The sequence below is a fragment of the Puma concolor genome, chromosome D4 (genome assembly GCF_028749965.1).
Source record: "Puma concolor isolate L17-30 chromosome D4, mPumCon1.1.hap2, whole genome shotgun sequence".
Classification (NCBI taxonomy): domain Eukaryota; kingdom Metazoa; phylum Chordata; class Mammalia; order Carnivora; family Felidae; genus Puma; species Puma concolor.
The window spans coordinates 89293105-89315878 of record NC_141679.1 but is presented as its reverse complement, the minus strand read 5'-3'; the positions used below and the strand labels follow the sequence as shown (position 1 = coordinate 89315878).

Sequence of the window (22774 nt, the reverse complement as noted above, 5' to 3'; positions counted from 1 at the left end):
TACCTTTCCATGCCATGAGATACTTGTTTTAAGTGCCTCCTTTCGTTTGGGTCCCTCACGGGGATGCTTCTAACGATGCCAGATGGGAGACGGGGGCCCCGTCACCGACCGTGGGTGAGTCTCACCAAGTCTCTCCCTGGCCCTCCGTTTTCTCGTCTGAGAGACTGCCGTCCACCTGCTACCCTGTCCACCTGCTACCACAGACCCTCCGAAACGGCTGGAAAGAAGACACTCGTGATAGCATTTTGGCTTCTCCACGCGTCCCAAACCGTAGCATTCTGATCCAAGAAATCCCTTTCCGTCTTAAACCCCCGAACGTAATCATGTCTGCAAAGATCCCTTCTCCAAATAAGACCACGTTCTCGCCTGGGAGGCGAGGACACGGTCGCTCGAATGTCGGGGGGGGGGGCCGCTTGTCAGCCTCCCACGGCCAATGTCTCCTAACGCCGAGCACATGCCTATCGTGTGGCCCGGCCACTCTCGGACGGACACCCGAACGGAAAGGTGCCTGCGTGACCGCCAAAGGCACGCATCACCTGCCGAAGCAGCGCCGTCCGTAACTGCCCCCAAGTGGAGGGGAACCATACAAACCGTGACATGTCCGCACAGTGGCGAGCCATACCGCAACGGGGACGACGGGGTGAGCCACTTCCGCGTGCGGGCTCACGCGGCGCTGTGCGCAAGAAGCCGGACACGAGAGCGCACGCGATAGGGTTTCGTTGCAACAATGGTCAAAAAAATAAGCAAGAGCTGGCCGTGGCCGCGTGAAGAGGTCAGCAAATGCACAACTTGACAGAATTATCCAAGCCAACTATTTCAGGGCTCTAGAAGTCAATGGAAGGCAAGCCACAAATTGCGAATCACTGGCCCACGAAAAGCTTCCAGAACTTTGGGCGAGGACAGTGGAGGCGTGTGGCCTGGGCCTGCTCCCATCCGTCACCCCTACTCTTGAGCTGGGGGCGGGGCTGGCCGTGAGACCCCAGCTTTTGCTATCACAAGGGGCCCGATCCGATTTGCGGGAGGAGACGATGCAGGGGTTTTGTGGGGGGAGGGGCAGAAGCGACAGGAAGCAAATAGGGAACTGACGCCTCTGCTGGCTTGCGGAGACCAGGGGACCAGCCGGAAGCTTAACGAGAAGAACCTGGAAACGAGGGAGCCCTGGAAAGGCCAGACGGGGTCTCCACACATCCCTGGCTGCTGTGGACAGCGTGCACCTGTGCGGGGATCTGGGCGGGGGTGGGCCAGGAGGAGTCAAAGCCGAGGTCCCCTCAACACCTGCCCCAACTCTGACTCAGCCAGATGCTTGGATGGGGGGTGGGGGGGCGAGGCCTTAGTTTCTTGGCCCTTTAACCGTTAGCAAGTTTGACCGGGGTACGTCTTGGTGCAGAGCTTCTCTGGGTTTATCCTGTTTGCGTTTTGCTCGAATTTTGTAGCCTTACGTCTTTTGTGACAACTTTTCGGCTCTGGCGTCTCTGGGTGTTTTCTCACCCCTTCCTCCTTTCCTTCCGGGACCCTAATGCCACGATGTCAGATCTTGGCTTCGTCCCACACTGGCTCTGAGGCTCTTCTGGTTGTCCTGCTCGAGTCCGTTCTCTCTCTGCGGTTCCGACTAGGCGAATTCTATTGTTACGTCTACAAGTCACTAATTCTTCCTTCTGTCCTGTTCATACCTGTTCACACCCATCCACTGAGGTTTTCATTTTATGGGAGTTGAGTCCTAAGACTTCCCTTCGTTTCTTCTTCATAGCTACCATTTCTTAAGATTTTAAAAAAATGTGTATTTATTTATTTTGGGAGAGAGAGAGAGAACACGCGCAGGGGAGGGGAAGAGAGAGAGAGAGAGACAGAATCCCAAGCAGGTTCTGCACTGTCAGTGCAGAGCCCAACGTACGGCTCGAACTCCCAAACCGTGAGATGGTGACCTGAGCAGAAATCAAGAGTCAGACGCTTAACGGACTGAGCCACCCAGGCACCCCCATTTAACCATTTTTTAAGTTGTACAGTTCAGTACCGTGGAGTACATTCACATCACCGCCGTCCATTTCCAGGACCCTTTCGTCTTGGAAAATTGAAACTCTAGATCCATTCAACCACGTCTCCCCATTGCCACCGACCCCCGCCCCGCCGGCCGCCGCCATTCTGCTTTTCGTTTCTACGCATTTGACAACTCTGGTCACCTCACAGAACTGGAATCACACAGCGTTTGTCTTTTTGTGACTGCCCTCCTTCCCCTGACGACCTCAAGTTTCGTTCATGCACCAGGTGTCAGAATTTCCTTCTTTTTAAAGGGTGACTAACAGGGGCGCCTGGGTGGCTCAGTCGGTTAAGCGTCCGACTTCGGCTCAGGTCATGATCTCGTGGTCCGTGAGTTCGAGCCCTGCATCGGGCTCTGGGCTGATGGCTCAGAGCCTGGAGCCTGCTTCCGATTCTGTGTCTCCCTCTCTCTCTGACCCTCCCCTGTTCATGCTCTGTCTCTCTCTGTCTCAAAAATAAATAAAAATAAACTTAATAAATAAATAAATAAACATTTAAAAAAAAATAAAGGGTGAATAACATTCCAGGGTACGAATGGGTGAATTTTGCAGTGTATATATTGACAAAACTGTTTTTTGTTTTTGCTTTAAAGCAATCTCTATGCCCAACATGGGGCTCGAACTCACAGCCCCAAGATCAAGCGTTGCAGGCTCTGTTGACTGAGCCAGCCAGGCAGCCCAAGCTGTTATTTCTTTTAAAGGCAAACCCTGGGGGCGCCTGGGTGGCTTAGTCGGTGAAGCACCTGACTCTCGATTTCGGCTCAGGTCATGATCTCACGGTTCGTGGGATGGAGCCCTGTGTCGGGCTCTGTGCTGACAGTATGGAACCTGCTTACGGTTCCCTCTCCCCCCTCCCCCCGTCCCTCCCCCGCTCTCGCACAGGCGTTCTTTCTCCCCCCTCTCAAAAAAAAAAGCAAAACTCCGGACAGGGTAAGTTACCTGGGGCAGGGCATTGACTGGAAAGGGGGTACAGATGGAAGTGTCTGGAAGCTGGCAGTATTCTGTTTTTCTATTTTTGCCCTGGGTCAACTCGGTAGGTTCACATAATAAACATTCATTGAACTGTTCCCTTCTAACATGTATTGTCCCTATGTATGTTAATCTTCAGGAAAAAGTTTTATTAAACACCTCTAGGCGGTTTCACAGCATTACTTCGAGGCTGAGACAGTGCTTTGTAATCTGCAAGCTACTTGGCAAACGCAAGAGCTGTCCCTGCAATCTTGTTGATGGTTGTGAGTTTGAATAAATGGGTCCCCCCGGGGCCTGGCTATTGGGTCCCTGGCTATTCATTAGCCCTCACCCCGCTCCCCATTCCCCAACTGGGGAGCCATCTCATAGGACTTCAATTGTGTTTTCTGAGTAAATACTTGTAAGAGAGCTCCAAGTCCCTAGCCCTGCCTTTTTTAAGTTTGTTTATTCATTTTGAAAGAGCTGTGTGAGCAGGGGAGAGGCTGAGAGAGACGGAGAGAGAATCCCAAGCAGGCTCTGTGCTATCAGCACAGAGACAGCCGCGGGGCTCGAACCCACAAACGGTGAGATCGTGACCTGAGCTAAAATCTATACAGCCGGACGCTTAACTGACTGAGCCGGCCAGGTGCCCCTCTGCCCTCCATTCTTGTCAGACAGCCGGGGACACGTGCCGGGCGCCCACTCTGCACTGTCCCCCCCCACCGGGGCCCAGGGGAGGGGGAGGGGGAGGCCGAGACTCACTCTGCAGCACGAGGGTCACCACTTTCTCCACTGCGCCCATCTCATTCTCCCCCAGGCACTGGTACCGACCCGCGTCGTCCATCTGCAGGTGGGGGGGGCGGGGAGAGCAGGTGTTCAGGGGAGCAGGAGGAAGGGGACCGCGCACAGTGAAGGACCATCACTCCATGGCACGTTCCTGGGGATTCCTTGAAAACCAGGGGTCTGTGGTGAAGCAAGTCTGGGAAACACGGAGTCGAGACGACAACCCGCTTCTGGCCGCAGGATTCCTCGGGGCTCTTATGGTGCTGGAGCGTGCAGCGAGCCTTCCAGAAGGGAGATGGTTTGCAGTGTTTTCCTGGCTCAGTGAGAGGGAAGCTTTTCCCACGGGGCACGCACCACCCTGGCCACCGGGGAAACTCAGGAAGAACAAGGCTCGGCTTCACCTCTGAACGGCAGCTGGGGGACGGGCTGAGGCCGCCGTCTACACCCAGGAGGTGACGGCCTGGATGCTGCACCCAAGAGGACTGCCGGGACAGCCCAGCATGCAGGTAAGAGTGGAGATTTGGGGGTCAGATCGGGATGGGGCCGAACCCTGGCTCCACTGCTGACCACACCCGACTCGTGACCAGTATGCCGTGTCTTTGGAGCGAATCATCTCCCCGTCGCCAAATGCGGATCGTAACCGCTAAGAGCAGCGGAAGCATTACAGGAAATCATGCTCGTCGAAGCCAAAGTACCTGCCAGTGCCTGGCCCGTGGTAGACTCTCGGGTCACCTTAGCGGGCAAGATCGAGGGCCCCTAAGAAGAGCCTGACAGGACGGGATTGTGGATTTCTGCATGATCACCGGGACCCGGGACACAGGAGGAGAGGTGAACGGGTCTGGCCCGAGACCCAAGGCTTTGTAAACAGCACGGAGCAGGGGTCAGGAGAGCTAGGGGTCAGGAGAGCTGGGATGGGGTCCTGCCTTGGGAACTTAACTGTTGTGGGCCTCTCTGAGCCTCAGTGTCTTTATCTGTAAAATGGGGCACTCTTACTGGTCTCCTCCGCCCCGTGGGGCTGTTAATAATATTTATTGGCATGACCCGGGGGCCAGTCACTCTTGAATACCGGTGTGGGTCATCTCGCTGATTTCTTACTGTAAACCTATAAGGTAGAAACAACCAGTAGCCCCGCTGAATGGCTGGGGTGACTGAGGCACAGAGAAAAGCCACTGGCTGGAGGGCACTCTAGTTTGTTGGGGTGGAGAATCTGGGAGGTGGGCAGGACAGTGCTTTGCAGACTGTAGAGGACGGTGGCCAACACTAAGAACCCTCCCAAGCCATCACAAAAGGCTGCGGTTGTCCTGGGTGGCCCCGCCCCGAGGCACCAGGTCCTGCCTTGCCTCTGTCCTGTGGATGGTCAGCGAGCCGTTCTGCAGCCGGTGCCGGAGACGGCTGCCCCGGAGCGGAAGGCCGTCTTTGATCCAGCGGATGTCGGGCGCAGGGGCTCCACGGACCACGCAGTCCAGCTGGACGCTGCTCCCCACGGGCTCCACCAGGTAGGAGAAGGCCTCCCCTTGCAGGACAGGAGCTTCTGCTCGAGGTGACATCAGACAAGAGGTCAGAAAGGTCAGACAAAGGCCCTCAAGGCTCAGCCTCCCATAAGCCCATCCCCAGAGGGGATCCCCATCCAGCATCCCCAGAGGGGATCCCCATCAGCGATGGCAGACAACTTCCGTGGCACGGGTCAAACGAAACAGACTGCCGGGAACGCCGATTTGAAACCGAGTGGGAACAGTGCCGTGATCGATTGGTGATGCCTGAGACGGGCCCAGGAATGGCAGGCAGTGTGAGGAGTGTCATATGCTTGCCCGCCTGGATGGATTATCCCAGCTGCAGGGTACCTGCCGGGGACCTTGGAAAATAAGGACTACCTAGCCACTGGGACACAGCAACACTAAGACGTCCCTGATCCTCACTTCGTGCAAGCGAATCCTAAACCACTCTCGGATGCCCCGTGTCAGTTTCCCATGCTTGCTGGTTTCCTGAGATCGAAACCAGCCGCGGCCGTGTCCCGGTGCCTTGGGTGGCTCGTTCCCTTCCGTCACACTCTACCCCTCCCATCCTGAAATCAAGCAAAGTAGGTCACGGCATCTCGGAGGGTTAGCATGCTGCTCTTGACCAAGCAGGGCCCTGGGGGACGACTGGTAGGCTGGCCAGCTTCAGGCGTTTTTCCGCCAGGACACCTTGGTCCCCGTGCCCTCCTTCTACACTGGCACTGTGCAGGTGATGGCGGTGTAGGCCAGCGGGTCAGATCTCATTCTACCCGCGGCCCAGTCATCTGGGGAGCCGAGAACAATGCTGATGCTGGGGCCTCACCCCAGGGAGGCTGGTTTTGAGAGTCAGGGCTGGCACCTGGGCCTCAGCATTTTATAAAGTCCCCCAGGGCACCCCAAGCCACAGTCAGGGTGGAGGGTTACTAGTTCAGAGGCCAGGAGATCGATTTCTTAGAAAAAGCAACAGATTGGGTCTAGTGGAGGTCTCAAGAAATCCACACGGCTCACGCCCTACCCTTCACATGGACGAAGCTGACGGCCTGCACGCGGCCCACTCTGTTCTCGGCCCAGCAGACGTAGGTCCCGCTGTCCTCTCTGGTGACTGCCACCCGCTGCAGCGTGCTGCCCCCGTCCTGTTCAGACACCCCCTCTGGTGGAAAAAGAGATGCCCCAGAGGGTTCTGAGCCCAGGGTGCCAGGGACCTCCTGCCCCGAATACTTAACCCGGGCCGGGCACCCAGCAGGTGTTTGACAAAGACACAGAAAACAGGTGTCTCTTCCCGAGGGTGGAAGCCTGACCACGTCAGGCCCAGGCCATGTTAGAGGATGCGGTTGAAGGACCAGCCTCCTGCAACTTTCAGGTCCACACCGTGAGCTTGCTGCGGGGCTGAGGGTAGGTCTTTGGGGGCCTATTAATCTGCACTTCCTGCATTAAACCAGTTGGCCCTCAGCACCCCTCTTATCTCCATTTTGAGACGAGGCAGCTGGGCTCAGAGAGGCTGAATCACTCCCCCAAACGCCCACCCCAGGAGCTGGTGGGGTCAGGGCGAAGCCTTCTTTACAGGTGCACGGAGGCGAGCTTCCGCGCCCAGACTCAGGTTTAGGAGCGTCTGAAAACACCATCTTAAAAAGTTTTGTTTTTATTTTTTAAAAGTAGGCTCCACGCCCAACCAGGGGCTTGAGCTCACATCCCTGAGATCAAGAGTCACACGCTCCTCCGACTGAGCCAGCCAGGCGCCCCTGAAAATATCATCTTGCGGTGGAGGGGACTCAGCCATTCGCCAGTTCGGCAGACATTCATCAAACACCCACTCCAGACCCTGTGCCCTGTGCGGGCCCCGTGCCTCCCTCAACATCACCTGGGGACCAGGAAAGGGGTCTGCCGAGGGGCCCAGCAGTGCTGGGGTGTGACACGTGCTCCCTCCCGGGCCCTGAGGTCTCTGGGGCTGAGTCTTTTCTGCAGGTGGCTTCTTGTCAGGTCTGACATGTGACTGGTCACATACGGCCACACCTGTGTTTGCTCGGTGCCCCCCCGCAGAGGGCCAAGTCTGGAGACCCAGCACCCACCAGGCTGACGGACACCCTCTTCCTCTCTACTAGGCGGGGTCTCCCCACCTGTCGGCCCTCCTCCCAGGAGACCCCCACCACCCGCTCCCAATAGGCCCAGACCCGTGACAGGTCGGTCGTTGACGGTCCAGCCGATGCGGGGGGTCGGGCTGCCCCGGGCCGCACAGCGAAGCCACAGCCTGTCCCCGACGCGTAGGCTGCGGTCCCCGGGCAGGGTGGTGAAGACGGGCAGTGCCAGGATGGTGAGATGAACACGGTGGTGGGCGCGGCCCACCGTGTTCTCGGCCACACACGTGTAGGTTCCAGCATCCTGGCCCTGCGGGCAGAGGAGGGGTCGGCCTGAGAACTGCCCCCACCCCCAGCTCCTAGGGACCCATTCTTCCCGAGGTCCCCTCGGAGCGTGCAGCCCAGACAGGTGAAGTGCTTTGCTCAAGGTCACACAGCTCCAGTAAATGGCTCCCTTTCACCACCGCCCCATGGCCCCCCTTACAGCCTTCATGAGACTCCTGTGTTTGGTGCCCTTTGTACAGAGGGCTCAGCCAAGCTCTGAGAAGTTCCACGGCGCTCTCCGGCACAGCTAGCTCACTCACCACTGTCCGAGGACCTTGTGACCCTGCCCTGCAGCAGGTGTGTGCCCTGAGCAGCCACCCCCCCCCCCCGCCCCCGGCCGGAGAGGCGCCCATTTGTAACTGTGGAACCCGAGTGCTGTCGGAGAAGGTGGTCGGGGCTCCCACCCACGCCCCTGGCTCAGGTCAACAACAACGTGTGGTTGAGAACAACCAGTCTGGGGACACAAAGTCATCTCTGTGTCCCATCCCCCACCCCACCCCATCCAGGGCTCCTTCTCTCCCTCAGGCATTAGCCACTGAGGTCCAGGTTCGAATCTTGGGTTCTGCCTCTCGGCAACGGCGTGCCTCGGAAAAACTGGATACGCTCTGAGCCTCAGTTTCCTCATCTGTACTTGGGGATTATGGTACCTATTTCCCCAGATTCCTGGGATTAAAAGCTGCATAGCGCTCAGCACGGGGCATGACAAACGGGTGCTTGGCCGGCGTTTTCCGCTCCTGCAGTTACCATTAGACCCCTCGGTGCTACACAGGGAGGGAGCCACACCTCCAAGTTCTTCACCAGCAGCTCCCCAGAAGGCTGGATGGTGAACTTCCCCTCGGCCCCGGACACAGGCTGGCCATCTTTTTCCCAGGTGATGGTGGGCTCAGGACTGCCGCTGGCCCAGCAGGGCAAGAGGACGTGGGAGCCTTCGGTGGTGGACAGGTCAGGGAGGCCGGTCTTGATCACGGGCGGGACTGTGGGGGGAGAGAGGTCCGCTTGGGGGTGAGGGCAGGCTGCCCCCGCTCCAGCGCCCTTGGCAGTTGGCGTGCCCTGTGCCCCTTCCTCCACCGACCCTGTCACAGGCCACGGCCCATGGTCTGGACCATTTGGGGACTGTTGAGTTTGGTGAAACTGTGACGGGGTGATCCCAGTGCACACACACGCGTGCGCACACAATGATTAAAGGGACAGAAATGGCTATGGTTGCCGGAGCGCCGAAACGAGTGAGGGAGGCCCAGACCACTGGCTCAGCAAAGGTCAGAGGAGGCAGAGGGACCCGAGGCACTGTCTAAAGGCAGACCCTGGGCACAAAACGGGAGAAAGCGTTTTTTTTCCCTCACTTCCTTCTCGAGCACAAGCCAGGCTGGCACGGGGGAGGATGCAGGGACATGTCCTGCCCGGGACGCCAGTGCCCCTAGCTTGCCGGGGTCCACCTCAGCCCCCTTCCCTGGGCCCACCTTGCACCACCAGCCGTGTTTTCCCGATAGCACTGCCTGCGCTGTTCTGGGCAATGCAAAAATAGTTCCCAGAATCCTCCGGGCTGGCGTGGATAATCCGAAGCTGTCCACCGGGTAGGATCTGCGTACTCGCTCCTAGATTTGGGGCGGGGGGGGAGATCGGGGGTTGGTGGCTGAGCCAGCAGGACCACCGAGGAGAGCAGGAGGGCCATGTGGACTGTTCTGTCTGACCAGGTAGCAAGTGTCTCGTTGTGGTCACAGGGTGATGGGGGCGGACAGAGACCCGGAGTCCAGCCGGCTTGGCCCGCTCCCCAGCCTCCCAAGTCAGCCACCGAGTGCTCCAGCAGAGTCTCAAGCTCTGGTTGGTGAACAGAGACAGGCGGGCAGGAGGGAAAGCCGGGCCAGGGCTTTCTGGGAGCAGGCGGGAGGATCCCGGGCCCGGATGATTCTTCCCTTCCTGGTTCCCGGGGAGACTCACCTGCGGGAATGCTGAGCCCCTCTTTCTGCCAGGTGATGCTCGGCTGGGGGATGCCCGAAGCCACACAGGAAAGCAGTACCTCCTCGGCCACCAGTGCCCGGACCACGCTGGGCAGAGGCTTCACCACGGGGGAGGCTGCAAGGGAACGGGGGGTGGGGGGGGGCACCGAGGTCCCTGGGGATGCCTTCAGAGAGAGAAGCCTCTAAAAGGACCAGGGGATTCCCGAAGTCTTGGCACTGGAGGGCAGAGGCGGGCTGAGGATTTTCTCCCACAGAATCCCATCGGGGAGGCAGAGCAGAGAGGCAGGTCGGGGCGCCTGGAACCTGGGCCCCCCGCACCCCCGCCCGCCTGCCTCTAGCTGTCCACCTGCTGGGGGGCCCTTACCTTGCACAGCGAGGACCACGTGCTTGTGGGCCACGCCCGCAGAGTTGCGGGCCGTGCAGGTGTAGCGGCCAGCGTGGACGGGGAGGGCCTGCCCGATCTCCAGGGCACCTGTGGGTGGCAACGGGGCCCGTGGAGAGGGGCGAGGGGACTCAGGACGGACGTCCCTTAGTGACGGCTGGCAGGGCTCTTACATCCCCCCCCCCCCAGGTGTCTCTCTATTGCTGGCCACTCGACCTGCCTCCCTGCCCGTTTGTAAGCAGCACCGGAAAACCTGGGTTCCGGGCCTGCCTATGCTCCCTGTCTGGAGCATAGCGGTGGGCAAGTCCCTTCCGCGCTAGGGGCCTCAGTTTCCCCACGTGCACAGTGAGGAATCAGACAGGATGGTCTCTAGAAGCTTCAGGCTGGGATGTTCCAGGATCTGCCGCTGCCCTGCCTAGAGTCCCTGGCCCACCGGTAGTTCCTTAGACCCTCACCCTGCTACCCGTGCCGTGTTCTGCTCAAAAACTTGCCTCCTCCGGGCAGCCTCCCCAGATGACTGCTTTATCCGTCCTCTCTTTACCTTTTCTTTCTTAGTCTTGGCTGCTCAATGAACACTGTCTGAACCTTCCTGGACCACCCCAGCCCCAGATAGAACCAGAACCTCAGCTTCTTGTACATGATGGGCTTCCCCGTAACTGCTGGTCAGAAGAAAGGGTTCTGCTTCTTCAGAAGAGTTTGAAAACCGCAGATCTGGTCAGCGGTGCTCAGACCTCACGAGTTCACCAGCTAACCAACTAACAAATAAATGCCATTTGGAGAACCCCCGTAAAGTTGCCAACTTTTAACTTTGACGAGCAAAGACGTTTCCAAATCACCCATCTATTATCACCTTGATCTCACAGAAGAAAGGAACTTCCAACACTAAAATAGCAGGAAAAGCATAATTGCAGGGAGCCTGGGTGGCTCGGTTGGTTGAGCGCCTGGCACCTGATTTCAGCTCAGATGGTGATCTCAAGGTTCACGGGATCGAGCCCCGCGTCGGGCTCTGTGCTGACAGCTCGGAGCCCGGAGCCTGCTTCGGATTCTGGGTCTCCCTCTCTCTCTGCCCCTCCCCCACTCTCTCTCTCTCTCTCTCTCTCTCAAAAATAAATATTAAAAAAAATTAAAAAAAGATGGGGCACCTGGGTGGCGCAGTCGGTTAAGCGTCCGACTTCAGCCAGGTCACGATCTCGCTGTCCGTGGGTTCGAGCCCCGCGTCGGGCTCTGGGCTGATGGCTCAGAGCCTGGAGCCTGTTTCTGATTCTCTGTCTCCCTCTCTCTCTGCCCCTCCCCCGTTCATGCTTTGTCTCTCTCTGTCCCAAAAATAAAAAATAAAAAAAAAAAACGTTGAAAAAAAAATTAAAAAAAGAAAAGCATAATTAAAAAAAATTTTAAACATTTTTATTTATTTTTGAGAGACAGAGAGAGACACAGCATGAGCAGGGGAGGGGCAGAGAGAGAGGGAGACACAGAATCCGAAGCAGGCTCCGGGCTCTGAGCTGTCAGCACAGAGCCCGATGTGGAGCTCGAACTCACGGACCGCGAGATCGTGACCTGAGTTGAAGTCGGATGCTTAACCGACTGAGCCACCCAGGCGCCCCGAAGAGTGTAATTTCAGAATAAAGGAAAATCCTTCCAGTGAGCTCAAACCTGCTTTATGGAAACTCTCACGTAGTTATTATTTTCCTCACTTTGCCACGGAGCGGCACTGATCTGTCAACTATCATCAGAGAACCACTGACAAATATCAACACACTAGTGCGTGAGTGGGGATACTAAGGCCCAGAGAGGGTGAGGGGTTCCCCTAGGTCACACAGCAGGGAGTGGCAGAATCAGGCCGGGACTCTCCACTGCGTTCACACCCTCAGCCTGACGCCCCGTCTCTACCCTCACGGCTCACCCCTACTTACCAGAAGATGTGACACGATAGCCACTCCCCCGCATCCCCAGCTGGGCGCCTGCCTTGCTCCAGGACACGACCGGGGCCGGGACACCCGTGCTGTGGCACGTGAGGACCACGGGTGCCATCTTGGTCACGGTGAAGTCTGTCTGGTCGTCAGCAATGGTAGGGGGCACTACGATGTAAGACAAGGCTTGAGGCCCCGCTGAGGTCCACTGGGGGAACACGTAGTCATGGGGCCAGGTGAATGACAACTATCAACAGAGACTAAGACACAGGTGACATTAGTGACAAAGGGCGGGGGGGGGCAACAGAGAGAGGTCACATTCACCCACTTGGGAGGTATTTTTTTGCTGGGCTTTGGGGGACAGTTACGAACTGCTTTCTGTAGGGGTGCCAGCTAGGCATCTCCGGAAGGTTTTACAAGAGAAGGGAGCTTCGTGGGAGCTCAGAGTTGGGGACACCACATAAGGCCTCCAGGGGAAGTGGCATTTAACCTGAGACCCGAAGGAAGAGCAGGGTTGGCTGGGTGAAGGGCAGAGGGAACAGCATGTGCAGAGCGAACAGCATATACAAAGGCCCTGAGGTGAGGAACCAAAAGCTAAGCAGCATGACGATCCCAGAGCGAGGCGGGCATTGGGTGAGCTGAACTTCGAGTGGCTGGGCCAGCATGCACGGGACCCTGTGGGCCCAGGTGACACCCTGCATTCTATCCTGAGAGCCGTGGGCAGCCGTGGAGGGAGGAATTTTAACCAGGGCGATGGCAAGGTCAGATCTGGGTTCAGAACATTCTGGATTGGGGAGAGGCCTCTCCCGAGAGCTCCTAAGTGCCACGAACAGTGCTGGGGCCAGGGTTGCGTCAGCGTGGGTACGTGGGATCAGGAGACGTGCACACTGTGCCTGTCCTGTTTTCTTCCTCCTCCCTCTGCTCCAACTCACCGTGAACGGTCACCTGGTAATGCCTGCGGGCCTCGCCCACCTCATTGCTCACCACGCACTCAAACTGGGCTGAGTCCTGGGGGCTGGGAGCTGCCAGGAGCAGGGCATTGGAGGGCAGGAGCCTGGGACGGACAGACAGACAGATGACCGCTAACCAGCCGGCCTGGCTGACCCGAGCTCAGCCTGTGCAGCAATCTGGATGCAGGGGACTGGGGTGGGGGGGTCTCCTGACTAATTTCCCCTCTGGTGTCTGGCCCCCAGCCCTGAATGTAGAAGTTTCTTCTAGAAGTTTCTATGCTTACAGGTCTGGCAGTTGAGCTCGTGGGCAAGTTTAATTGTTACCCCCGTCGTTCTCTATGTCCCTGCACGCTTTCTGTAATCACCAGATCGGACACCTTCCATAATAGCGACGGTATCCAAGTCCTTGATCGGAACAGCTCGGGTCTGTTGAGCACGTGCTTTAAATTTTTCTTTTTAAACGTTTATTTATTTTTGAGAGAGCCAGAGACAGAGTACGAGCCGGGGATGGGGAGAGAGAGAGAGGGAGACCCAGAATCCGAAGCAGGCTCCAGGCTCTGAACTGTCAGCACAGAGCCCGGCGTGGGGCTTGACCCCACAAACTGTGAGATCACGACCTGAGCTGAAGTCGGCCACTTCACTGACTGAGCCACCCAGGCGCCCCTGCTTTAGACAGAAGCTCCGTGATGGCCTGGCACCCGACACAAGAAATATTTGGCGAATTAGTGAGCTGACTCCTTTAACGTGCCCAGGGATCATTCCATGGTCAGCTGCACATGAGAAACTGGGAGACGAGGATCCAGGCTCAGCCAAACTCAGGCCTCCACGTATGGATATCGATCATTGTTAGACCACAGTGGCTGGGACGGTTCTCAAAGCCATTCCTTTCTGTTTGGCTCTATGTCCCAAATGCCCCTACCCCCTATCAGGCATCTCAGTATAAAGACGCTCCTAGGCCCCTGAGGTCAGGATATAGATCCTGGTGCTGGCTTTGTTGAGACCCTAAACACATCCCTGTCTCATTTCTTTCTTTCTTTTCTTTTCTTTTCTTCCCTTTTCTTCCTTCCTTCCTTCCTTCCTTCCTTCCTTCCTTCCTTCCTTCCTCTCTCTCTTTTTTTCTTAATGTTTACTTATTTTGAGAGACAGAGACAGAGTATGAGTCAGACGTGGGCAGAGAGAAAGGGAGACAGAGAATCAGAAGCAGGCTCCAGGCTCGGAGCTGTCAGCACAGAGCCTGATGCGGGGCTTGAACTCACAGACTGTGAGATCACGACCTGAGCTGAAGTTGGAGGCTTAACTGAATAAGCCACCCCACCCCTGCCTCGTGTCTGACCCTGCTCCCCACCGTGGGATGCGCACACTGTCCCCCCACCCGGAGCACCTCGTGAGGCTACCCAGAGGCCCAGCTCAGTACCGGTAGGTTCCCTGCTGCAGGTGGAAATCCAGCTTCTGTCCGTCCTTCCACCAGACCACCCGGGGCTTGGGGGAGCCGCTGGCCTCACAGGGCAGTGAGGCAGGGGTGTGGGCAGTCAAGGTCAGGTTGGAGGGGCTGGGGGCGATGGCAGGAGGCTCTGGGGAGAGAGTAGTCATCAGGAGACAAGGGTCTAGGATGCGGGCAGGGGAGAGGCAGGAGACACTCCGCAGGAATCTTCCAACAGGCACCCCAAATCTGGGGTGATGGAACCTTTGCTCTCCAAGGCTGGCGGCTCCCTAGCCACCTCTCCCTGAATGCAGATTTCGGGGTCCTACTCAGCCCTGCCCGAGGCCAGCGCCCAGAAGAGCAGCCGCCACCAAGGTGATCCATTCGAGCGGGAAAAGCAGATTAGCGCGTCTGGTGCAGTGACTCTGAATCTTATCCTTTCAAATGTCTTTTATCTGTGCGTGTTTTATCACTCGCTTGATACAACGGTATGGGAGCAAATATCCGTACAGTATTCATGAAATCAATACAGTATTCATGAAATCAATACACATCTTTGGCGTGTGCGTGTTCAAAAGTTTTGCCAGTAGGCTTCATGGTCAAAAACATGAAGAGATCATTGCTCTTGGCTCCTGACAGCAAGGATAAACCCAGAAACTAAGCAGGACCCGGCCCAGACTGGGGGTGGATGATGAAGGCCAGGAACATTCCTCCCCTTGTCCACCTACCAAAGACCTGGAGGTCACGGCCTTGACGATCTGAGCCTGCAGAGTTGGATGCAAAGCAGAGGTAGTGGCCGGCGTCCTGGGCAAGGACTGGGTGGATCTTCAGGGAACCTTCAGGAAGAAGCTGCAACCTGGAGTGGAGGAAGGGGGTTGCCATGGAGACCAGCAGACTAGGGAGGCCCTTTGAGGGGTTGGACCCGGGTAGTGTCTCCAGCAAGACCCTCCCCTCTGCTCCTGGCTTTCCCAGTAAGAAGGTGCTAACTCTGGAGTCCTGCAATCATGAGGCCAAGATCAGAGGAGGTCACAGCCATGGGCAGCTCCCCACATCCCAACCCAGCATCGGGGCGGGCAGGGGGTGGGGGGGCTCCTATGCTCGCACCTGGGCCTAGCTCCTCTCTGGGAGTCAGCAGCATCCAGCAAGCACACTTTCTGCGCCTGTCCCCGGGATCTGAGAACTGCCCCGCCCCCAGGCCTTGGCTGTACTAGGTAGCCCCGCCCCCAGGCCTTGTCTGCACTGGGTAGCCCCGCCCCCAGGTCTTGTCTGTACTGGGTAGCCCCGCCCCCAGCCACAGTCAGTTGGACAAGGGATGGACACGTCACTCAGGCTGGACCAATGGAATGCTCTGCCCTGGAAATGGGGGTCCTCGGGTAGTTTTCCAGGCTCTGCAGGTTGCATGAACTGAGAAACTGTAACTCGGTGGCAGGGGGAGCCCGGGGTGGGGGTTGGGGGCTGTCTCTGCCATGTTCACAGAGAAAGAAGGTGTAGAAAATTGGTCAGAGAGACGGGGACGGGCGGGGGGCGGGGGCGGGGGGGGGCATGCAACACACACAGAAACAGACATTAGCAACCAAGAGTCGAAACCAGACAGACAGGCAGCCAGCCACCTGGGATTTTTGACACCCTCGATGCCCTGGACATGCCTGTCCCCTTGGGTTCGGAGGAGACCGTGCGCTGGCAATACAGCCACCTTTCTGCCCCAAGTGCCCAGGCGGTTGCTGTTTATAACCACCCCCCCCCCCAGACCCTCCTCTCCCAGCTCCCACCTGGGGCTCTCAGGATCCAGGGGGGCCCCGTCCTTCCGCCAGCTCACGAGGGGTGGGGGAGCGCCGTCCACCCGGCAGGGCAGCACGGCCGTCTGGTTCACGGAGGCGTTCACTGCGGGCGGTCCTGGCTGGATGGTGGGCACCACTGCGGGGGGGGGGGGGGGGGGCGGGGCACAGAGCGAGTGGGTGCTGGGAGCCTGTGGCCCTCGGGAGGGCCAGCGCGCGGTGGGGTGAGGCCCACTCACTGTGGATCTCCACGCGGAAGGCCACGCTGGTGCTGCCCGCGGCGTTGCGGGCCGTGCAGCTGTAGTTGCCCCCGTCGGCCGTGCTCAGGGCCCGCAGCTGGAGGAACCTTCCCTGTTCTGGGAACTGGGTGTGGGCATCCGCCTACAGGGTCCCCAGGGTGGAGAGACCCTCCTTAGCACCGGGCCAGGCTGGGCCAGGCACCAGGCAGGGAGGAAACAGGTTCGTGGGGGCGGAGGTGGCGGGGTGGGGGGGGGGGTGGGCAGGTAGGGAATGAGCCCCCTGCCCTCGGGCTCTGCCTACTGGGGATGTCGCAGAAGGGACTCATGCTCGCAGAAGACTCGCAAGCTTCGGTCCCCATTTCAGGGGAGAGCACAGAGAACCTCAGTAACTAGCCCCGGGTCACACAGCCACTACGTGTGGCCTGAAGGTATAAGAGGAAGCACACAGATATGCATCAGAAGGCCTGGCTGTAAATCCCAGTCTTGCCTCCGTGTCCCTGTCCGTAGTATGGGGGAGACGACAATAATAGGAGCAGAGAGCACCAGGAGGGCGGGAACACAAGGTGCCGGCACAGGGCAGTCCCTCAGCACCTGGGATCCGGCCTGGTCAGGGGCCGGAGGGCCACAGAAGGTGGTGGCCCCTGCCTGGCACCCACCTGCAGCAGGATGCCATCTCGGTGCCATTCAATCTCGGGTGCTGGCTCCGCCTCCACCGAGCACTCCAGAACCAGCTGCCCGGGAGCCAGGCCGACCACAGAGCGGGGGCCTCGGGGCCCTATAACGTGCGGGGGGCCTGGGTGGGCAGCAGAGAGGTCATGAGAGATGGACTCGCCCCTGCGGGTCCCATCCCGCCTGCCTCTCCGGCCGCCACCCTGGCACGCCCTACCTTGAACCCTGACCCGGAAGCTCTTCTCCGCTTGGCCGGTGGGGCTCTGGGCCAGGCACGTGTACAGCCCAGCATCGCCCACCTATGGATGGACCAGGGTTAGCAGCTGCCTCTGGCCCCAGCCTGCCCACCTCCTGATCTGGTCTCCTTCCTACACGACTCGGGCCCCACGATTCAGACTCAGGCCGGCTGAGTCTGCCACGCCTCCTTTCCCAACCGGCCCCCTCCCTGGGATGTTCCTTCTCTATCTCCATCTCACCCTTGCTTTGCGGCCAGGGTAAAGCCTGCCTCCTCCAGGAAGTGCCCCTTGACTGCACCAGCCCTCCTCTGGCCGGGCTGGGGAGTGACCCGGTTTCTGCATCAGCCTTGGCCCTGGCCTGGCTGGGAGCTCTCGAGGGCATTGGCCCAGGTGGGTGACCCCCACACGAAGGAAGAGCTCAGCCTAACTGCCAAGTGCTGTGGGGTCCTTCCCTCCTCCTCTCGTCCCCTGCCCTCCCCTCCCCTCCCCTCCGCCAGCCCCAGCCCACAGCAGTGGGGAAGCTGCACCTGTACGTCCTCTACCCGGAGCACCCTACTGCTGTCTGCAGGCCCGCTCAGGGCCTGCCCGTCTTTATGCCAGGTGATGTTGGGCGGCGGGGTGCCCTGGGCATCGCAGCGGAGCTCCAAGGGGGTGCCGGGAGTCAGCAGCAGCTCTGCGGGCTGGCCCGAGTCCTCTATGTGGGGGGGATCTGCAAAACACCCCACCCGGGGTCAGCATGGCGGCTGCACTCAGCGCTGGGTGCTGGGGTGCATCTCCAAGCCCCCACCATCCGGACGCTGACCGCAGAAGGGGCCACCAAAGGCGGAGGGGCGGGGCAGAACACCAGAAACCACGGGCCCATTTGCCTGGGACAGTTATTTGTGCTTTAAAGCCAGCAAGCACACGGCAGGCCCTTTGTCTCCGCTCTACAAGATTGGGGGACAGAGCTGAGGAGCAGAGCCCCAGGAGAACGAGGGCCATCCAACCCCCGCGTCAAGGTCAGCGAGGCATCCGGTATGAGCCCGCCCTTCCCCCCAAACCCTGCACCCAGGCAGCCGTCCCTGGGGAGATGCACCAGGGGACGTCACCTCCCTCGCCACCTTCTCCGACGCCCCCGGGGCCCAGAGACGCTGGTGCAGGGCAGGGGGGGCAGATGACCCACCCATCACTGTCAGCTGGAAATGCCTCCTGGCTTCCCCCGCCTCGCTCACGGCCACACAGGAGTAGGTGCCCGAGTCTCCAGCTCCCGCTGTCTCCAGCTGCAGGCTGGGCCCCTGTTCAAGGCTCTGGGGCAACAAGGGCTCCCCATCCTTCATCCACGACACTAGCGGCAGAGGGCTTCCCCGGGCTTCACAGGGGAGGACCACCGAGGAGCCGCGGACGACCGCCACATCATTCTGGAACTCTACCGGCTCCAAGACAGGGGGCACTGTGGAGGGCAAGAGCGGGCACGAGTCCTTGCATGGCCCTCGCCCCTGGACCTTTGCGCAGGCTGTTCTTGTATCAGTCAGAACGCCCTTCTCCTGGACTATTCCTTCTCGTCTCCAGTCCTCAGCGTAGACCTCGCCTCCTCCGGGAAGCCTTCCCTGAACTCCCCAGGCCAGTCGAGGCGGCCTCTTCTGGGCTCCCGTAGCTTCCTCTCCTTCCCCTGCTGTCACTAGTTGCCTGGAATTCCGACTGCCTCTTTACAGAGCTGTTTCCTGCACTGACCGCCCCCCCCCCCCGGTGGCAGGGGCCTCTGCTGCTCACTGTCGCACCCCGGTGCCCAGCAAGGCCCTGGCATACCGCAGGGTCTAACGGCTGCTTGTGGCGTGAATGAATGAGCAACCGAGCAAATCAAAGACTGAGTCTCTGTGTTTGCCCACGGGGCCTGATTCTCACGCCCAGGGCCAAGGGACACATTTATTCCACCCCCCTCCCCCGGTCCGTACCGTGCACCTGCAAGGTGAAATTCCTGTCGGCCACACCAGCTGGGCTTGCAGCCACGCAGGTAAAGATGCCAGCATCTGCCAACTGCACCTGGGAAATCCTGAACCCCTCGAGAGGGAGGGGAGGTGGCTCATGAAAACAGTCCTTCTCTTTTCCTGTCTCCCAGTGGCTTGCCTGCCAGAGAGGCAGCTCTGCAACTCACCTGAACGGCCGGCCCCAAACCCCTTCCTCGGTTCCCGGGTGCCCCCAGAATAAAGCCCCAGACTCCCTGGCCCCTGCTGCCTTCTCTGACTCACTTCACCCCGAGGCCAGATTTCCTGCTTTTCCACTTCCACCGGCTGCGCTGTCTCACCCAAGGAGACACCTGCCTGCTGGTCCCCCCCACCCCCGCCAGCCTCCCCCCATTCCTTGAATACACGGACACATGCCCACCTCAGGGCCTTTGAACTTGCTGCTCTAATCCTCTTCCGGTTCGGGAAGCTCCTCCCTACAGAATCCGCTCAGCTCGCTCTCTTAACTCCGCCCACCTCTGCTCAAATGTCGCCTTATCTGACTGCCTATCACCGACCACCCTAAAATACCAGCCTCCACTGCTACCTCTCATTTTTTCTTTCCCCTACTTTATTCTTCAGCGTGTGTATCCCTTGTGACATTCTACCCAGTGTCCGCCCTCCTCCCCTGATAAAGCAGCTGCAGGGGCAGAGGTTTTGTTTTGCTCACTGCTCTATTCCCAGTGCCCGGAACTGCACTTGCAAACAGCAGGCGTTCCGTAAGTGTTGAAGAAGGCTCAGAAGCCTTCTTCCAGGAAGCCTTCCCTGATTTTTCCTCCACCCCAAGGCAGGCTGAACTGGAAACCACCAGATGTCATCACCTGGATCTCTGCCTCCCTCCCTCGGCTGGGAGAACCTGAGGGCAGAGTCCTCTTTTGTCACTGGAGTTCCATTTGGGGGTGGGTCCCCATCACAGACCTCTGTATGCTTGTATGTATTATTTTTATTTGAAAACCGTTCAGATGTGCTCCGAAACCCAAGCTGCCTGGGGACCGTGTCTGGGACCAGCTGGCCCAGGGGCCGGGGAGCCTCCCCCCTACCTGAGGGTGCGGCCCGAGCTGTGGAGGCGAGTGCGTTGGGACAGCGGCAGGGGCAGCCCGTCCTTGAGCCAGCTCATGCGGATGGGCGCGGAGCCCCGGACGGGGCACGCCATGGTCACCAGCTCCCCAGGCCTGCTCACCAGGGTCCCCGAGCCCTCTGCCCACTCCTCGATGGTGGGAGGAACTAGGAGTGGGCAGAGAGGAAAAGGGGGGCAGTGAGGGGGTTGAGGAAGAGGGTCTGGGTGGGGGAGATGGGATCCTCTCGGGCAAATTCCAGAAAGCAGCAACCATCTCGTATTGGGTTCTTAGAGCCACACATCGGTGCCAGGAGAGGAAGAAGCCCAGCACAGGGGGGCACGGGCTCACCCCGTGGCTCTCTTCTCACCCACCCCCCTACCTCCCAACTCTCCCGCCGCGCCCCTGGGCCGGGAGCGCCGTTCCTTTAGTCTAAGAAAGGATGCAGACGCCCAGAGAGGCCGTATGGTGGCCTGGCTCACAGTGTGGACGTGGCTGGGGCTGGAACCAGGTCTCCAGCATCCCGGCCCCGGCATCCCCCCTCCAGATGCCCCCGGTGGAGGCCCCACAGTGGCCCAGCTGCGGCAGCCCCGGGAGGGCAGAGCTGCCCCCCTCCTCGCCCCTCCGCTGCTCACCCAGCACGCTCACTGTGTGCAGCCTGGCGTCCTCCCCGGCCGCGTTGTGGGCCACGCAGGTGTAGGCGCCCGAGTCCTCGGCCCTCAGGCCCTTCAGCACCAGGGCACCACCGTCCACGTAGAACCTGCTCGGGGCCGGAGAGCCGAGAGCCGGCACGTAAGGGGCTGTGGCTGCTGCTCGGGGTGGGGGGTGGGGACCCGGGAGGACACGGGGTGGGACTTACCGGAGGTGGGGGCCCACGCCTTGGCCCAGCGGGCCACCGTCCTTCAGCCAGGCCACGTCGGGCGGGGGCTGCCCGTCCGCCTCACAGTCCAGCCGCACCTCCTGCCCCTCCAGGACACTGTGCTCCTGCGTGGCACCCGAGCTCCGGATCCGGGGGGCCTCTGCGGGGGTGGGGGGGGCCATGGTGAGGCGGGGGCCCGCGCGGGGGCTGGCGAGGGGGGAGGGACACGGGGGTGCGGGGCACAGGGCGCAGACGTACCCAGCACGGCCACCACGAAGTCCTTGCGGGCCTCGGCCTGGCTGTTCTCCGCCACGCACGTGTAGGTGCCAGCTTGGGCGGGCTGCAGGCGACTCAGCTGGAGGCGGCCCCCCCGGGAGACCACGCCATGCGCCACGCTGCTCTCTGTGGGACGGAAGGACGTGCCAGGCCCTCACCCGCACGGCCGCACCGCCCCGGGCGCCACCACGGGGCCCCACACGCAAGTCACGTGACTCCTGGAGAAGGCGCACATCCCCCACACTCGCGGGACCCCAGGAACCCTGGCACTGCCCACCCGCTTCTGGGGCTCACAGGGAAACTGAGGCCCAGACAGGGGCAGGGTCTTTTGCTGCCTACATCACAACCTTCCTCAGCTGGGTCTCTAAGGGCCCCGTGCCCCACTCACAGCTGTCCCTACTGGCATTTCTCGCCAAGGTGCCCCATTTCCTTCAGTGTCCGAGACCTGGCCCTCTTCCTGTGGACCCCCAGGGCCCCCCTCCCCTCCCGCCCCTGACTCCATCTCTACCCTGCCTGCTGTCACCCACCAGGGCATCCAATCAGGGTAAATCAGCCACTCACTGACCACTTCCGGGCCCCGATGCAAGTCTCGCTAGGGGCTCCCCAGGGCCTCTGCTCAGGCTGCACGCACCTGCCCCCCCCCTCCAGCCTGGAATGGCCCCCGTCTCTCCAGCCGCACCTCGGCCTGAAGCCTCCCCTGGCTGCCCAGCCCAGGCCGGGCCACCCTCACCCGGGTTCTCAACTGTGCGGCCAGTCTCTCGACACGAAACATACTAAACCAACGACTGCACGTCCGGCTGTCCGCCTGGGGATCAAAGCCGAGTGAGACATGGCCCGTGGCCTCTAGGGGCTCAAAGTGCATCGGAGACAGTGAGACACGCGGGATCCTGCGCGACCAGCCCTGTGAAGCCCCCGAGGGAGCCAAGAGGGGTCAGGCAGGTCTTGGGAGGGGGTAGGTCTCAGCTGAACCAAGCGGGTATCAACCAGCCAGTAGAGGCACTGGGCGGGGTGTGGGGGGGGCCCGGGGTGGGTATTTCCGGGAGGAAACAGCGTGTGCCATGAGAGGAGGTGGAGAATGGGGCCCAGAGAGGTTGCACAACCAGGTGTAGCCCAAAGGGACAGGAGAGCATGAGCCACACGGACACTCGTCCTTAAACATTCACAGCACATCATTCATGAGAGCCCCAAGGGGGATTCAACCCAGACGTCCACCGGCTATGAAAAGGATAGAGCAAATATGATATAGCCCCACAGTGAACAGTCAGCCATAAAAAAGAGAGAAAAAGTTGAACTTAAAAGAAAGAACGGGGGCGCCCGGGTGGCTCAGTTGGTGAAGCATCCAACTCTTGGTTTCAGGTCATGATCGCACTGTTCGTGAGTTCGAGCCCCGCATCGGGCTCTGTGCTGACAGCATGGAGC

General features: G+C 59.8%; 1 protein-coding gene across 3 annotated transcripts in view; it reads right to left on the bottom strand.

The window, feature by feature from the left end:
- The window catches only part of HMCN2 (hemicentin 2), a 145992-nt gene that overhangs the window by 13913 nt on the left and 109305 nt on the right, over positions 1-22774 (bottom strand). For all 3 annotated transcript variants that reach the window (XM_086684280.1, XM_086684281.1, XM_086684282.1), the window contains 23 exons: positions 21338-21481; positions 21080-21239; positions 20856-20980; positions 20206-20389; positions 19118-19215; positions 18349-18615; positions 17714-17895; positions 17168-17249; positions 16938-17074; positions 16282-16423; positions 16037-16181; positions 14996-15123; positions 14262-14418; positions 12830-12951; positions 11901-12065; positions 9973-10080; positions 9589-9723; positions 9111-9245; positions 8437-8627; positions 7426-7639; positions 6273-6407; positions 5105-5295; positions 3744-3825 (listed from right to left, as the gene is read on the bottom strand). In XM_086684280.1, coding sequence (XP_086540406.1) covers positions 3744-3825; positions 5105-5295; positions 6273-6407; positions 7426-7639; positions 8437-8627; positions 9111-9245; positions 9589-9723; positions 9973-10080; positions 11901-12065; positions 12830-12951; positions 14262-14418; positions 14996-15123; positions 16037-16181; positions 16282-16423; positions 16938-17074; positions 17168-17249; positions 17714-17895; positions 18349-18615; positions 19118-19215; positions 20206-20389; positions 20856-20980; positions 21080-21239; positions 21338-21481 — 3429 coding nt within the window. The remainder of the gene's footprint in view (positions 1-3743; positions 3826-5104; positions 5296-6272; positions 6408-7425; positions 7640-8436; positions 8628-9110; positions 9246-9588; positions 9724-9972; positions 10081-11900; positions 12066-12829; positions 12952-14261; positions 14419-14995; positions 15124-16036; positions 16182-16281; positions 16424-16937; positions 17075-17167; positions 17250-17713; positions 17896-18348; positions 18616-19117; positions 19216-20205; positions 20390-20855; positions 20981-21079; positions 21240-21337; positions 21482-22774) is intronic.